Source organism: Hyperolius riggenbachi, chromosome 7 (genome assembly GCF_040937935.1).
Source record: "Hyperolius riggenbachi isolate aHypRig1 chromosome 7, aHypRig1.pri, whole genome shotgun sequence".
Taxonomy (NCBI): Eukaryota; Metazoa; Chordata; class Amphibia; order Anura; family Hyperoliidae; genus Hyperolius; species Hyperolius riggenbachi.
In genome coordinates this window covers 224,685,369-224,703,143 of record NC_090652.1, presented here as the reverse complement: position 1 = coordinate 224,703,143, position 17,775 = coordinate 224,685,369, and the positions used below count along the sequence as shown (strand labels likewise).

At 42.6% G+C, this 17,775-nt stretch overlaps 1 protein-coding gene across 2 annotated transcripts in view; it reads right to left on the bottom strand.

Annotated features, from left to right (window-relative positions):
- Positions 1–7,846: 7,846 nt before the first annotated feature.
- Positions 7,847–17,775, bottom strand: part of TRUB2 (TruB pseudouridine synthase family member 2) — a 38,278-nt gene continuing 28,349 nt past the window's right edge. For both annotated transcript variants that reach the window (XM_068246975.1, XM_068246974.1), the window contains 4 exons: positions 17,504–17,585; positions 12,647–12,719; positions 10,897–11,033; positions 7,847–8,367 (listed from right to left, as the gene is read on the bottom strand). In XM_068246975.1, the coding sequence (XP_068103076.1) occupies positions 8,081–8,367; positions 10,897–11,033; positions 12,647–12,719; positions 17,504–17,585 (579 nt within the window). In that variant the 3' untranslated portion in view covers positions 7,847–8,080. The remainder of the gene's footprint in view (positions 8,368–10,896; positions 11,034–12,646; positions 12,720–17,503; positions 17,586–17,775) is intronic.

The following is a 17,775-nucleotide window of genomic DNA, read 5'->3' as shown; positions in this document are numbered from 1 at the left end:
ACAGTACAATACAATTTTAAACGTTATCCATGCTTATCGTTAAAAACCCGGCGCCCTTTTTTCCCAGCGCCCCTTTTTAACGTACGCATCCCAGACACACTAGCCTTGGCTGACCACTGCATCTGCAATTCAGCAGGAAACAAAAAATACAACATACTCACTTCTTTTGGAGCTGCTTGGCTATTGCAGCCAATCCATTTCAATCCAAAATAAACTTTACTGGCAGGTCAAAATACATTAAGGCCTCTCTCACAGTAGGACGCTGCGTTTCAATGCGACGTTAAGGTCGCACAACGCAGCCCTAACGCAACACCTACAGACTTTAAAGTGGAAGTTAACTTAATGCGTCTCTCGGTGCGTCTCTCGGTTTTCAACACACAGTGATGGAACGAAAACAGCACATACGTTACATTTCAAAAGAAAAAAAAAATTACTGAGCATGTGCAACACAAATAATGCAGCAGATTTATTGGTAAACGCACAGCATGCAGCACTTTCTAATAACGCTACACATTACACGCAACCTGTGCACTGTGAATGTCGCACAGACTTAGTATTGCTGTGCGTTAGTCTGCTTTGAAACATTTTCTAACATGCGACTTTAACGTTTTACTGTGAAAGAGGCCTTAGCATTGCCAAAGCAAAACATTAGCTTGGGAGGGGGTGGTTGTGGCATTACCCACTTTATCCACCACTACAGTATATCTACGTCCTCTGTGACTTTATCTAACCCACGAGGACGTAGATATAAATCATGTAGCAGAAGCACAGCTGTGCATGATTGGGCTTGCTCCTGTGCAAACCACTGGCACTATCTGCTGCAGCACTAAATGGTGAAAGGGAATATGTGTTCCCTGAGCCAATAAGATTGATTTTTACTACTAAAAAATGCTTTCATTTTCTTAGTTCAAAGTAAAAAATGCATACTGTAGTATTATTTCAGAATCAAATATCTTCACCATAAATTGTGACAGGAACATAATATAAGTTTTGTAATACATAGTATAAATAGCCAAACAAAATTTGTGTTTTTTATCTAACATAGCATTGTTTGTTTTTATACTTGAATTGGTAAAACTTAGAAATGTTTTTTTTTTCAATGTGTTCCTCCTTTTCCCATTAAAATGTATAAAAAACAAAATTGAGGGAAAAAATGCAATACAATGAAAGCCTAGTTTGTCTTAAAAAACAATATAGATTTCATTTATGTGTCATAAAGAGGGATAAAGTTATTGCTGATTAAACAGGGTCATGGCTAAAATGTCAAAACTGCTCTGGTCCATAGGGGGGAAAGAAGGGCTGGATGCAAAGTGGTTAAATACATGCTCAACCACTGTTTGAGAACTATTTTTCTACAATTGCAAGAGCCGTTATGTCAAGCAGTCTCCCTTTGTCTGTGGATAATCACAAAGTATGTCCATCCACAAACAGGACGGACACAGGTTTTTGCAAGACGTCTTAGGGACAGCAAGCGATTCTGGGTAGTAAAAGCATTGAAAAAAAGTGTTTGAAAAGCAATTTTGCAGCATTCCTCTACTTTGTATTATAGAGAAAACTCTCCAAAAAAAGACATGTATACCTCATCCACAGCCAAGCCTCCCACTCTGTAGCCAGACCCAATTCTGTATTGTGCAGGATTTGCTCCTCTCCACAGCTACAGAGCTGGGGGATGGCTACAGAGTCAGTGGTGGGCTGTGGAGGAGGTAACCCCAACCTCAGAAAACGCCATGGCGTTTTTATCTGAAATGGGGGCCTCCTCATTATACGTCACAGAGTGGGCGAGGGTAGATAGTAAAGCCGCCGTCTTAAACCATTGACGTATGCATACAGTGTCCCTGACACAATCTTTAGGTTACGCTTCAAATTTATCACAAGTGGCAACATCTTTACTACTGGCAAGGAGCAACACTGTAGAATGTTTGTGGTGTTCTGAAGTGAGAAGAAGTAACACTTGGTCTCTCACAGTACTCTGGGGCAAAATGTAGCATAACTAAATAGCCTAGGCTAAACATTGCTGGGAGGGCAGGGTTACATAACAATATACTGCGATATTTACATATAGGAAGTATTTTTGATGCTGAAAGCAGGATAATTAATGTAAAACTGGGTATTCTGAATTATGTATTACATTCTACTACCGGTTGTTGTGGTGCCTTAAGAGATGAGGAGATACACAACAAAACAATAGCAGAAGACATTTACTGTTATTAACCACTTTACCCCCGCCCGTACGAATTTCTCCGTCCCTTTTTCCATCCTTTCACCCCCAGGGACGGAGAAATCCGTACTTTCCGCGATCCCGATGCTGCCTGCGCTCCCGCTCGCTCTAGCGCTTACTCCCGCGGGTAATTACGCCGCCGGCCGCTCGCCCGGAGATCAATGAACGGGAAAATCCATTCCCGTTCGTTGATCTAAGCCCCGCAATGATCCGCTGCTTCTCCGCTAAGCAGCGCGATCATTGTGAAAAAAAACAAAAAAAGTTCCCAGCCTCCTAGTACTTCCTCCAAGCGTCCAGAAGGATGCTTGGAGGTCGCATTAAACAAAAAGTTACTGTTGCCATCTTGTGGCCAAATAGTAAAACTACACCCTAAAGCATTTTTCACACACAAATACATTACTTATACACAAAAAATTAACTCATTACCTCCAACACTCCCCATTTATTTTTTTTGTAATTAAAAAAAATTAAAAAATTTACAATTAAAAAAAAATACATAAATAGTTACCTCAGGGACTGAACTTTTTAAATATTTATGTCAGGAGGGTACAACACTGTTACTTTATAAACTATGGGCTTGTAATTAGGGATGGACGCAAAACTGAAAAAAATGCACCTTTAATTCCAAATAAAATATTGGCGCCAAACATTGTGATAGGGACATAATTTAAATGGTTTTATAACCGGGACAAATGGGCAAATACATTTCATGGGTTTTAATTACAGTAGCATGCATTATTTAAAAACTATAATGGCCGAAAACTTAAAAATAATGAATTTTTTCCCACATTTTTCCTATTTTCTCATTAAAACATATTTAGAATAAAATAATTCTTGGCATAATGTCCCACCTAAAGAAAGCCTAATTGGTGGCGGAAAAAACAAGATAGACGGTAGTTCATTTAATTGTGATAAGTAATGATAAAGTTATAGACGAATGAATGGAAGGAGCGCTGAAAGGTGAATATTGCTCTGGTGCTCAAGGGGTAAAACCCCTCAGTGGTGAAGTGGTTAAAGCAATACTCCCCTCTTGAGACCATTTTTGATTCTTCTCTTTTATATTTTGTCTTTCTTATATTTATCCTCTCTCCTTTTTATTTCCTTGCTTATCTTCTACAAATGGGAGGTGCTCAGCAATAGAGGCTAAATGCTGTCAAAAGACATTTTCTCTGATATAGTGCTTCCTGGGACAGTTTGCCATTTCTGGCTATACAGTTTAGATGACAGAGTATGGACTGTTATGGAAGTCTGTAGTAGATCAAAGGGACTCAAATTATACCACTAACAAGTATAGTAGCGCAGGTATGCAGAACCGCTAGAGGGCCCATCTCTCAGATCCAGTAGCTTGAGCTACAGAGACCAGTTATTATTATTATTATTTAGTATTTATATAGCGCCGACATATTACGCAGCGCTGTACAGTGTATATATATATATATATATTGTCTTGTCACTAACTGTCTCTCAAAGGAGCTCACAATCTAATCCCTACCATTGCCATATGTCTATATTATGTAGTGTAAGTACTGTAGTCTAGGGCCAATTTTTTTTTAGGGGGAGCCAATTAACTTATCTGTATGTTTTTGGAATGTGGGAGGAAACCGGAGTGCCCGGAGGAAACCCACGCAGACACGGAGAGAACATACAAACTCTTTGCAGATAGTCCCCTGGCTGGGATTCGATCCAGGGACCCAGCGCTGCAAGGCGAGAGAGCTAACCACTATGCCACCGTGCTGCCCAAGTTATGTATAAATCATGCCTGCACTCCCCCCCCCCCCCCTCCCCAGCACTTCACTACGATTTTGTACAAAGCGCTTTGTAAGCTCTTTTTTTTGCAGAGCAGTTAAGTTTTTTCACTTCATGACGTCAGTCAGGAAGTGAACTCTTTCACCTGGAAATGAATAAATACAATGTATTTATTCATAAAAGCGAACGCAATCCCTGGATAAAGCGATTGTGAGAGTTTTGAGTTTTTCCTATACTTTCCATAGTAGTAAAATCGCTGTGAAAATGGTACATGCAGCGCTTTGCTGAGCGGAAAGCGGACGAAAAGTGCTGCTCTGAACTATCCCATAAGGATTAATTGCACTAGCGATTTCAGAGAGTTTTTAAAAATCGCTGGCGCTCAAAAAAAACTGCAAAACGCCCTAGGTGTGAACAAGCCCTCAAAGAGGCTTTTCTGCATCTCTTTAGATGTGCAGATCTATATACCTCTACACAGATGAGCCCTTATGCATGTACATCTAAAGGGATGCCAAAAAAGCCTTCTAGTAAGCGGTCACAAGACTGAAGAAGGAATGGCTCATGCAGATTGCTTGTAGGAGGAGAATCATAGCTTGTTGCAGAGACATACTCCCCAGCTGATGAGAATTCTACACTAACGAACAGGGCTTAGTGAATTGAAGCAACATTTTTCACTATATTACCAAATGTGTGGAAATCTTAGTGAGTTTGAAAAAAATCTGAATACCAAATTCTGTAGTATACCAACCTTTTTTTTTTTTTTTACTGAAACGCCTTTGTGAATTGAAGCCAATGTTTTGTTTTCTCTTTTGTCTTGGTCAGAAGCTCAGCAGTGTTATGACGTGTGTTTGAGTGATGGAAGTGGATGGATACACCAGTGTTGCCAACTCATCTCTTTAATTACTGACACATATGAATTATACAGGTTTCGTGGCTAGGTAGATGCAGGTAAGGCACTGATTATGTGTAAGTAGCCCCAGAACCTGTATAACTTAGATGTGTCAGTAATTAAAGGGATGAGTTGGCAACACTGGGATACACCTCTTAGGCCTCGTTCACACCTATACTCGCAAAACGCCGGCGATTATCTCGGAAAAATCACTGGACACTGCGGCGGTTTTGGAGCGATTTATACTAATCATGATCGCTAATCGCAAATCGCCACCAAACCGCTGCATGCAGTGCGTTTGCAGTTATCGCTAACCGCAAATGCGGCAGTGAGAACAATGCCACTTGCTACACTGTGTAGCAGTTTTTGCAAAACCGCTAGCGATTCGCTGAGCGGATCGTTCAGAAACAGCCTTATCAGTCTGCCTGACAGACTGTACACACGCTGTACTGTCGCTGGAACGCCCGCCCAGCGGGAGGGTCAGACGGACCCGTCGTTCCCTGTAGTACAGCTTGTGTACAAGGCTTTAGCAGTTAAGTATAAGACTAAAGGCGACCATACACTGGTCAATTGATCAGATTCAATCACAGAGGGATCTATCTGCTGGTCGATCTGGTGGCAAAGAGGGATCTATTGGCTGCCTACACTGCAAACAGATTTTGAATCGATTTCACTATGAAACCGATTCACAATCTGTGGAGCTGCCGCCGCCCCCTGCGTACATTACCTGATCCGGCCGGCGTGAGTCCCCCCGGTCTCCGCTGTCTCTACTCCGCTCTGGGCTTCACTTTACTTCCTGTCGGGGGAAGTTTAAACAGGAGAGGGCGCTCTACTGTTTAAACTCCCCCCGACAGGAAGTAAGTGAAGCCAGCCGGAGCGCAGCACGGAGAAGGGGCAGCGGGGACATGCGCCAGCGAAACAGGTAATGTATTGCCGCTAGCGTCGGTCGTTGGACATTCGAACGACACTAACGTCGCACTCCTGACCCGCCGGCAATTGAGCGAAATTTTCAGCGCAGACGGATTGATCGATTTCAGGCGGAAATCGGTCAGTGTTTGCGCATCGATTTCACAGCAGAGTCAAACATAGTGATCGAATCTGCTGTGTATCGGCGGGAAATCAAGTGTATGGGTATCTTAACTGATGACATAAGTTCAGTAAGGCCTTGTTCAAATCAATAAGCGCAGATGGCTGTGCGATCGGAACGCAACACATATAATCGCACGCAATCTACGCTGCTGATCCCATTCACTACAGTTAAAGGGTCAGCACTGCAATTCCCGAAAAATATATCACACTGCTGCACAGCGCTTATGATGGGAACGGTGAAAGTGCTGTCTATGGACTTCTGCCATTCTTGCGTGTCACACACTATGGGCTTGATTCAATAAACCGTGATAGCTCATATCACACCTTATTAAAGATATCACACTTTATCAAAGTTAACACGCCTTATCAGAAAAGCATAGCGAGCGCTACGCACTTGTCTTGCTCTGAGCCCCTGCGGGTTCGTAGCGTTTGCTGTGCTACTCTGATAAGGCGTGTTAACTTTGATAAGGTGTGATATCTGAGTTATCACGGTTTAGTGATTCAAGCTCTATACATGCTACCGAAATGCGCACAGCAGCGCGTATTGTGGGAACGAGGCCTAAATGGTCTAGATTAGCCCTGTAATACACAGCTGATCTATTTTGTCAACAGGACACACAAAATGTAAAGCACAACTATGCCACCTGTTATTCGGAGGTAACTTATCCCCTAAACTTTAAATATTTAAACAGTGCACACATGGATTGCAATAATATTGCATAAAGTTTTATTCATTATTTTAACCAAACAAGATACAAACCAAAAAAACATACAAATGTTCAATTTCCTGACATACTGTCCAAAAGATATTTCAGAGACCGTTGTATTTGTAGTTTTATGTGTACAAAAGCCATATATTACATTGGCAAAATCCAAAAACTGGATTAATATCTGAAAACCATATCTGCTTGGGTTCTCGGGAACTCCCACAATGTATCTGAAAAAAAAGGGGCGGATTCACTACGGACCCGTTTCCACCAGTGCCAAATGCAGCACAAATCTTCAGCATTTCCCTGCATTTCCTGCAGCACACACCCAAATCCCCAAGAAATTCAGATGTGTACTCGCATCGCTACCTGCGCCATCGTGCGTCCTGCACTATCGGCATTTACACAAAGTACATAAAGGGCATTACACAAGCGGTTTACGTACATAGCATAAGTTACGTACTTGGTGTAATTTTAGTGTAATTTAGTTTGTATTAATTTTTAAGGCTCGTACACAAGTCTGATGAAAGGCAACGACGGGTCCGTCGTCACCTCCCGCTGGGCGGGTTTTCGGCAGACACTACAGCGTGTGTACAGTCTGTCGGTGGATTGATAAGGCCGTTTCTGAGCGCTCCGCCGGGCGGATTGCTCAGAAACAGCCTTATGGGCTGGAACCCACAAGAGCGTTTTTTTGAGCATTTTGGCAGCGCTGCGATACTCTAGCGTTTTGCCAAAACGCTTAGCTAATGTTAATGGATGGGGCAACTTCCACAGGAGTGTTTGCGTTTCCCAAAAACGCAAACGTAGAACATGCAGCATTTTGGGAGCGTTAGCGCTTCAATGTTAAGTATACAAACGCTAGCATAATCGCTTATCAAAACCTAAACGGAGCGGTTTTGCTAGCGTTTTGAAGTTACAGCACACTGTAACAAAATTAAAATTAATTGAGAGGACCAACCGGGATTAAAACACGAATCACTAAACGCTACACAACCGCTGACACATAAAATACACTTTTTAAATACGCTCCCTAAAACGAGCATGAATCCGCTTGCAAACCGCTCATACAAAACGATAGCGGTTGCGTTTAGCGTTTGCGGATTTCAGTGGGTTCCATGCCTATCAGTCCACCGACAGACTGTACACTCGCTGCACTGTCTGCTGAAAACCTGCCCAGCGGGAGGTGACGACGGACCCGTCGTTGCCTTTCATCAGACGTGTGTACGAGCCTTTAGACTAATTTTATGCATACGAGTGAAGCCTGAAAACAGACCAATACTTGGTCCATTTTCAAGCTACATACATTTACAAAAAATTAACATAAAAATGTGCACCGACTTGGAATTATGTGCATCTCATTGACCATCCCTACTCAACAGAAGTACATTCAATATTCATTGTGATTCCTGTATACAGTTCTCAGTCATCTCAGTTTCATTGGGACCTGACATCACTTGTGAGTAACTCTTCAGCTTTGGCGTTCTGTAAAAAGAGGTCAATATTTTCTTTGTACATTTCTTCAACACTGGCCTTGCATTCCTTTATAGCCCGACAAAGACTATCCACATCCCAATGCACATGTGTCAAGGCAGAGTCCAAAGTGAATGGTCCATCCCGTGTGCGGCGAACCTTAGTGCAGACCGCGGTAGATCTCAGTTCCAGTCCAATCTCATGGATTGTTTTGCGGAGGTGCTGCTGGGTCTCATGCATGCACTGAATCTCTGTGTAGAAAAAAAGAGCCTTTTCTTTATTTATATACATAATATAACAAACCACTTGAATTTTATACAATAAAGCTTGTACAAAAGTGAAATCCTTAAACTCAAATTCATGCATCTTTACTAGCTTAGTTACCCCTATACTTGTCAGGATTTGTATGCTACTTTATACCTCTGTACTTAAAACAAATGAAAAAAATAAAAGATATATATATATATATATATATATATATACACATACACACATAGACACACACACACGCGCGAAAGGGTATCCTTGATCCATACAGAAGCTTAGTGTAACAGGACAATGAATGGGAAAAAAAGTAGTGTTACTGAAATACAGGTAGTGTAACAAACTAAAAAAGAAGAAAAGTAAGGCGATAGCCAGTATGAAGTTCTACTAAATTCTGTGACCGGAAGTCATATGTTGGAGCTTGACTTATGATACACTGACCAGTAAGGGCTCGTTTCCACTCGAGCGAAACTGCATGCGTTTCCTGCATGCAGATTCGCTCAACCAATACAAGTGGATGGCGCTGTTTCCACTTGTCAGGAATTCTGTGCGGCTCGGTATGCAGAAAAAATCTGCACAGCAGAGCCGTCAGAATTTGCACGCCACACACCCGCACGCGAATCGTCGGTAATGTAACTAAATAGGAAAACCGCAAGCTCTTTGTCTTGCGGTTTTCCCGGCGTTTCCGCGTGCGATTTCATCTAAAAACCCATGTCAATGCTTGCCGGCATTGACATGGTTAAAATCGCGTCGTTAAAACCGCGGGCGATTCCGCGTGAAAATCCGCATGGAAACGTCAACGAATCCGCAACCGCATGCGGATTCGTTGATGCGGTTTCCGCGAGCAAATCGCGCTGCTCAAGTGGAAACTTACCCTAAATGGGCATCTAGTTTCGAAGACTGATTGCTGCAGTTACCCCCTGGCAAATCTGTGAGGATTTAATTAACCACTTCCCTACCCTGGTCATTTTCACAGTTCTGCTCACTTTGGCAATAACTTTATCAATAATTATCACAACTAAATGATCTATTTTTTCCCAAGACAAATTAGGCTTTTTATGGCTGACCTTTGTTTTTAGTAATTACCTTATTTTCTGTGCATTTTAAAAGGCAATAATAGGGAAAAAAATGAAAAAAAACCCCACACAATTTATTCACTTTAGTGTAAACAGCTCTATTGTACATTAACCTCCTTGCCGGTTATCTCGAGCTCAGCTCGGGGTAACCTGCGCAGGAGGATTTCTCAGGCCCCGCTGGGCCGATTTGCATAATTTTTTTTTTCCTACACGCGGCTAGCACTTTGCTAGCCTCGTGTAGTACGCGATCGCCGCCGCTCGCCGCCGATTCGACCGCCCCCCCGCCCCAGACCCCTGCGCAGCCTGGCCAATCAGTGCCAGGCAGCGCTGAGGGGCGGATCGGGATTCCCTGTGACGTCCCGACGTCGGTGACGTCATCCCGCCCCGTCGCCATGGCGACCGGGGAAGCCCTGCAGGAAATCCCGTTCTGAACGGGATTTACTGCTTACTCTGATCGCCGAAGGCGATCGGAGTGGCAGGGGGGATGCCGCCACTCAGCGGCTATCATGTAGCGAGCCCTGGGCTCGCTACATGATTTAAAAAATAAATAAATAAAAAAAAAGTGCTGCGCTGCCTCCTTGCCGGATTAATTAGACCGGCAAGGAGGTTAAACCCACAAATTTTATTTGCCTCTCTCTCCTGTTTATTTAAACAGTTCATTTTTTCATATGTAATAGCAACACAGTGTATATACTTTACTCTCTTGTTATATCTGTCTGCTCCTGGAATATTTTAGTTTAGACTTGTTTACTAATAAACCCAGCCATTGAATTCCTTGGGAGGAGGCGAGGGGTTTGCTGTCATTCCTTTGCAACTGTATAGCATTGTTATCAAATCAGAGATAAAACATTGTTATCTAGGATTCTGTAGGGAGTAGAGTGCACTTGTTTTCACGTCATCTGGACAGGAAGTGGTTAATGGTGGAGAGGGCGTGGAAGCAGAGTTTCTGGACTGATTTACGGGTAACTTACTGCCGCCAGGACCCACAGATCCGTTGGGCAGAGCAGATAGAACTTTACATTAAAGATTTTAGAAATTATAAATGAAGTACTCTGTTAATTTAGTACTGGATCCTGAAAAAGTATCTTATTGAAAAGGTGATAGATCTCCTGTGGGAAAGCCCAGACCTTTTTGAATTGAGCCACCTTGGATGTAAAGACAGAAGCTGGTTTTATAATCAGTTTAAATGGTATGATCCAAAGTGTATTCATTCACAAAAAAATTGGCAGTAGATACTGATAACGAGAAGCATACATACATTATGTGGCCAGATGCCAGAACTATGTAAGAAGCTCCTGTAAATAACGCAATGCGGCTGCTCTGTACGTTTAGAAAGGTGCAAAACACAATGTTTGTACAGTGTATTATTGCTATAGTGCTCCATTTTTAAGATGCTCAAAAGAATAAGAAGTCACTGTCTTACTCTTCTGCAGGGCTTACCTAGAGTGAAGTCAGGAAGTGAAAATTCCAAACATCGCATTCCCAGTATGAGAGGTGGAGTTTTCACTTTGGGGCGGAGCTTGCCTTGTACCGCCAAGTCATATGCCTCCTGGCTCTTCAGGTCAATATGACTGTGCCTGGGAAAGAATCAGACAAAACATCATGTCTTACTTACACAAGTTTGCTTTTAAACAGTCAAGCTGAATTTTACTCGGTGAACACTTGTATATAGAAGATGAAATGGCCCTAAGATGCCAAACACATATCCGTTCATATGCAGACAAAGCGGGATACCCAGCAGAGTAGCGAGTGATTGGATAGAAGGAGACATAGCCAGTAAACTTACAGCAAGAGAGCTCCAGTCTAGATGACTCTGTGTCACAATACCAAATCATCTCATGTGAGTACAAAACATGTTTTTAAATAAAGCGTTTTAAGGGTTTTACATTATCAGTGGTTTTTGTCTGCGGTAACTCTGCATGATGTCTTGAACAGAAGAGAGGCAGTGTTTGATCGAGTGGCTAGGGGGGAGGTCCAGTGACCAACCCAGAGGCTTTCTAAGATCGATCTTAAAGAAGAGTATCTGATCATTTGGTGAATTCGGAGTGTAGGTTGTTATGGCGGCTATACTAATTTTCTATCTACTTCAACTGCAAGCTGTAGAAAGTCAAGTTGTGTTTGTTTCTGGAGAAAGATTGATGCCTAATTCTTGATCTGTGTCAGATACAGCATAACAGACTGCCATACTTTTTTACCTAGAGTAGTGTAGCGCCTAGTGGGTCCAGAGGGTACTTGGGCTTGAATATGTTCTGGCAAAAGTGTTTAAAATGCTGTTGAAGCAGTGCTGAGGGAAAAAGGTTCAGCCACAGGTGTTAAATTTCAGCTATCGGACACCCAAGTGGCAACTTTGGGCGCGATCTGGCTATGCATTGGTTGTATTCGATCATTAGGCATTAGTCGGGGGGACAGACCAACATCAGAAGGCTAAGGGCCTGTACACACTGCTGCGCTTGCAATGCGTTTTTAAAAACGCATGCGTTTTTAAAAACGCAAGGTCTTTTGAAAAAGAATGAAAATCGTGATGACTTGTACACACTGGTGCGATGCGTTTTTAAAAAAACGCAAACGCAGTGCCTGCTGCGCTTTTTTAAGCGCAGCGCATGAAAAACGCATTAAAAACGCATGCGCTTGCGTTTTTGCCTGCGTTTTTCAGAAGTCAGTATCCCAGAAGACTCTGCAATCTCCTGATTCCTGTTGAAATGTAAACTAGAAAAAAAACAAAGGATTCTTTAGCCAATCAGCAATTACAAGAAAAACGCAAACGCACAAAAAACGCAGGCAAAAGCGCATGCGTTTTTAAAACTACAGGCACTTTAAAAACGCATGCGTTTGCGTTTTTGCCTGCGTTTTTCAGTGTGTACAGGCCCTAAAGGTTAGGATAGTATATAGTACAATATCAGTAACTTAGGGTAGTATATAGTAAAACATCAGTAATTTTAAATTAAAAATATTTTACTATTTGCGGCTCCTCCTGGCATCCAGCTGCAACGCCGCAATACGTACTCCATCCCGGGATCCTTCTCAAAAACCACATGAATGTGTATTAATAGTATGATGCAGGATAAAATCTGCCCTACAGTTGGTGACCTGCGAGCTAGCAATAATCTAATAATAGCCACAAGCCCTCCTCCATTGACCTGCCATGCACCGTTATACACTTTACATACGTTGGTAAAGGAAAACCACATACGTTAGCATAGCCTTTTGGTTGCTCCCCTGAATCATTGCAATGATCCGCTCCAATTTGTCTCTTGTAATATGATCTGTGGAGAAAATAGGACATCAGTGTTCATGTCTCTGCTTCATAAACAAATAAAAATGTTACTCAACAAAGTCACTTCTGTCACTTAAAGCTGAACATCACTGAGGGCTGGTTCACACTGAGGCGCTTCTCAGCGATTTGCTGATCGCCGGCGATCAGCAAAGCACTCTGGCAAATGTATCAGTCTGTTATGAGACCATTCTCACTGCAGCGTTTGCAATTTGCATAAATTGCAGCATATTGGGGGTGATCAGGGTGAGATTCTCGTTCTTTTGAACGGGAATCGCAAACTGCTACAAAATTCCCAAAATTTCATGTCACTCAATCACTATTGCTGGGTAATTGCGATTTGCACTGTGAACCAGCCCTAAAACTTCTTTTGCCCAGTCTCCACAACAGTTTCATGTTGGCACACAATAAAAAAAAAGTTCCTTGTAATAATAGTCCTATTACAGCATTTCACATTACATTTTAGTCATGGTTCACTTAGTGATACTGAAGCAAAACAAACAAAAACAATTATGATACAATGAATTGGTTGTGTAGTACGGATAATTACTAAAACATTAGTAGCAAAGAAAATAGTCTCATATTTTTATTTTCAGTTCTATAGTTTTTTATTATAACATTATAATATAACATTGCATCATTCTCTAACATTTGCAGTTTACACATTACACTCAGCATTCTAAATGATTTCACAGAGCAGGCTAGTGAACTTTTGAACCATTCTCTGCAGAAAAAACAAAATACAGTGACAGACACTAGAGATAATAAGCTTCAGAAGACAGAACTCTCTCTCAGAGATCTCTGGAAAGATCAGTGCCTCTTTTGCATAGATAACAACTGGAGTTGCTTAACTCTTCCTGTACTGGAAATATTAGACTGCTATCTCTGTTGCTAATGTTTTATTTCTTAGCTGTACTACACATACCAATCATCATATCATATGTTTATTTTCACTACATGTTTACCTCGTCATTTATCTCTCTGTCCGAGGGGGACTTTACAAATTGTCCTGTCGGCTAGGTGCAGGGCACTCAAATACCTGATCTCATACAGGGACACTGTTATATACTGTCTGCCTGCTCAGGAGATGAGAAATATTCTGGCATCAGCACAGTGGTCAAAGCTTAGCTCTCCATACTATAAGGTTCAGTAACAACTCCAAACAATGAAAGCAATCTAAAGGGGTAAAAGTAATAAACCAGGGGTAAACTAAAATCATGCCATATAAAATATTTATCTAAAGCAATGTGTAGATTATGCAGTGTTAGCATCCCAGGAACCAGACTGTTTGCCTGAGGCAAACTTGCGATGCTGCTGCCCCCCCTCCTATAGGTAGTGACACTGCCCCCAGGCAATGGAGGGGGTATCCTGGAGAGAAGAACAGCGAGTCCAGCAGTGGGGGGGGGAGGGGGGGGGGGTCGGACCACTGAACAGTGGGCAGCATTGCAGGAATTGATGCGAGCAGTGGAATGCAACGCTTGAGTGGAAGAAGGAAGGTGAGTCATCGCCTCCCCGGCCTGCTCTCTTGATTACTTAAATGTTGGAAAAATAGATGGAGGGGGAGCGTGCTCGGGGAAGCCCCAGGTGAGGGAGGGGGGTCCGCTACTTCCTCTTCTTGGCTGCTACCCCCTCCAGCTAGGCGGCCCCCCCACCCATGACCAGGCAGGCGCCACCCCCCACTTCTGCCATCTGAGGAACCTGCCTCACCCCGCCTCATGGGTGGCCCGAGTCAAAGTCCTATCAAACGACTCGTGCACACCTAAAATCGCTAGCGTAATCGCAAACGCTACATGTTTTTTGAAGTGATTTTTCTAAACAATTCTAGGCATGTGCCTATCGATTTTCTAGTTATGCCTAGCGATTTCTGGAGCATTTTGGTGTAGCAAATTTTACATTTTTGTACAGTAGAGCTGCAAGTGTACAGCTTATTAAAAAAAAATTGGAAAATCACCATCACCATCACTATTCTAGTGCTTTTTAGAGCGATTTTCCACTGTACTATACTTAACATTGAGGCTGAATCGACTCAGAAATGCTGCAGGACCCGTGTTTGCGCTTGGGAAAAAAAAAATTCACATTGCTTTGGTGTGATCTCCCATACAAAGAAATTAGCCAAGCACTTTTCAAAGCACTAGCATTTTAAAAAGCGCTCAGATGCGCTGTTGGTGTGCAACAGCCCAAAGTCTTATTTCCAGAAAAAGATACTCCCAGCCTGCAAGCTGTGCAGAGCAATTTCTGGCCATCACATCTGGCCCAGAAAAAAATGTAATAGGATGGAGCCATGTCAATGCTGAATCCAAATACTGACAAAACCAGTAGGGCGAAGCCTAGAGAGACGTGCTGGACCGATCTAGGAAGGAGCCGGTGCGAGTGACGGACGGGATACACTTCTGGGGGACGGTGAATAACGTTATGTGTGATGCCGATTTTAAAGAAAGTTTTGAATACGTGCAATAGTTTGGCTTGCAGATATTTACAATTTTTATGGTTTTACACATGTCCCGGTCTTTTTGCTTGAGATACTTGGACGCATAAAGGAGAAAGGATTTGTGAAGGTGCGTGTGATAAACAGGATATCTGGTGAGCAGGGAAAGAAAGGGGGACTGACTCTGAACCCATGGTGATGGACTTTTCTGTTTACACTCTAAGACACACATGTAGTGCAAGCATGTGTGCCCTAGGTGCAGTTCAGAAATTTACATCTGGGCCATATTATGCGGTTGTCTCCGTTTACCTTTTGTTGTAAGGTGTTTGGCTTAAGTGAGGATCACTGCAAGCGACATTAGAAATATTCACTGAAGCCACGAGCGCTATTGCATATGACTGAAATGATAGTAAAGTGAATCTAACTGATGCATTAAGAGGATACAGGTAGAGTGACATTGGCACATGTATACAGTACTTTGCTTTAGATACATGAATACATTTGGCAGCAGGATTTTAATTTTTGCCTGGAGATACACAAAGTGTAAAAATAAATATTAATTTATTACACAATCCTACCCAAACTAGTTCTACCAGAATGAACCTACTGGTAGTTACTTCACAAAAAAGATATTGGGCCCTTATCCAGTGTACTTTTTCACCTATCTCCTTAGAGATATTTTTTTAACTTGTGCTTAAGATAACTTTTCAGCATTTTGCAACTGAAAAATACCAGAAAGTAGATGAAAAGGTACTGTCAAAATGATTCCAAGTATTTTCTTGCTTGGTGATGGCTTAAAGCGGAATATAACCCTGCATTTCAACTTTGCTCTAAAACATTATTTACAGTATATTATATGCAACCAGCATTTTTTTTTTTACTAGACCAGCATTGGAAGGGTTACACAGAGCTTTAAAGTTCCTGGAGATTTCTGCAGACGCATCCGAAGCTGACATAGATACATTTTGTTTACATAAATGTATCTAAGTGTTGAATGTGACTCTCTCTCTCTGAGAAGGAGCTGGAGGACAGCCAAAGAGTGTGTAACATTTATCAATAGATACATTCAACTAAATAGAATGTAACAATCTGAACTTCTGCATATCTCTCCACAGAACTTTAAACCTCTGTGTTTAACCCTTCCAATGCTGGTCTAGTAAAAAAAAATGCTTTTTGCATATAATATGCTGTAAATAATGTTTTAGAGCAAAGTTGAAATGCAGGGTTATATTCTGCTTTAAAGAGACTCTGAAGTCTCTTAAAAATCCTTTTTTTAATCACAAAATACTGTTTAACATGTTAGCCCTAACTAGACCGCCGCATTCCCGCCACTGTACACTATCTAAATCCCCCCCCTAACTCGACAGGGGGCAATCCGGGCAGCGCTTCCGTGAGAGGCAGAGCTATGAGCCGCAGGTCTGACTCTCAGCGCGTCGGTCAGCCCGGATCGCCGCCTCTCCCCCGCCCCTCTCAGTCTTCCTTCACTGAGAGGGGCGGGGGAGAGGCGGAGATCCGCCGCTGATAGACGATCATAGTGGCAGAGCTGCGGCTCATAGCTCTGCCTCCAACAGCAGCAAAATCCATGACCAAGAAAGTCGTGGACTTTGCAGGGGAGAGGGAGGGCGAGTTTGGGGGGGATTTAGTTAGTGTACAGGGGCGGGGATGCGGCGGTTTAGCTAGGGCTAATATGTTAAACAATATTTTGTGATGAAAAAAGGATTTTAAAGAGACTTCAGTGTTTCTTTAAGGCTGCTTACACACTAAGACGTTACAGGCGCACGTTAGTGCGCCTGTAACGCTCCCCCAACGCACAGCAATGTAACACAAGTGGGCTGTTCACACAGCCCACGTTGCGTTACATGTAACGCTGCACGTTCTCCGGAAAGTGCAGCATGCTACGGCGTTACAGCGGCTATAGCCGCGTTAGACTGTTTGCACATGCGCAGTGGGGGGCGGAGAGGAGAGCCAGCTACAGCAGCCGCGCACATGACTACTTAGTATTCACTGCACTGGCGGCCGCTGATTGGCCGGCGGGACCACGTGATGCGGAGTGTCTCGCTCCGCATCACGTGGTCCCGCTGGCCAATCAGCGCCAATCTGGGAGACATTATAGGAATCGAGCCGCCTAACGCGGCTCACTCTACCGTCCTCACTTGCAGCACCATACGTTGTGTTAGGTGCACGTTGTGCGACCTTAACGTGGCACCTAACGCAACGTCTTGGTGTGCAAGTAGCCTTAAAGTCATTTTATTGGCAAGGCATGAAAATATCACCCAGGAGAAAAAGTGAATTTCATATGGGCCATCATGACTAAAACAGTGTTTCCTGATAAGAAAATTATCTTCACTCACTAAATGTTGTCTTTTCAATGATCTTCCCACCATCTGTAAAATCTGCAGTAGCTTTGCCAAAAGTACCACACACTGTGTAATCCTTTAAAAAAAAAAAAAAATAATAGAACAAGTATAACATTAGGATATATTTAAAAAGAATTACATAAGTCTTTACTATTGCAAGTGTATCTAATGCTGGGAATACACGTTTCGTTTTTGCCTTCGTTTTAGCCTTCGATTTGTTCAGTAAACGAATCGAGTGTTGAAAACGTATGTGAAAATAGTCATAA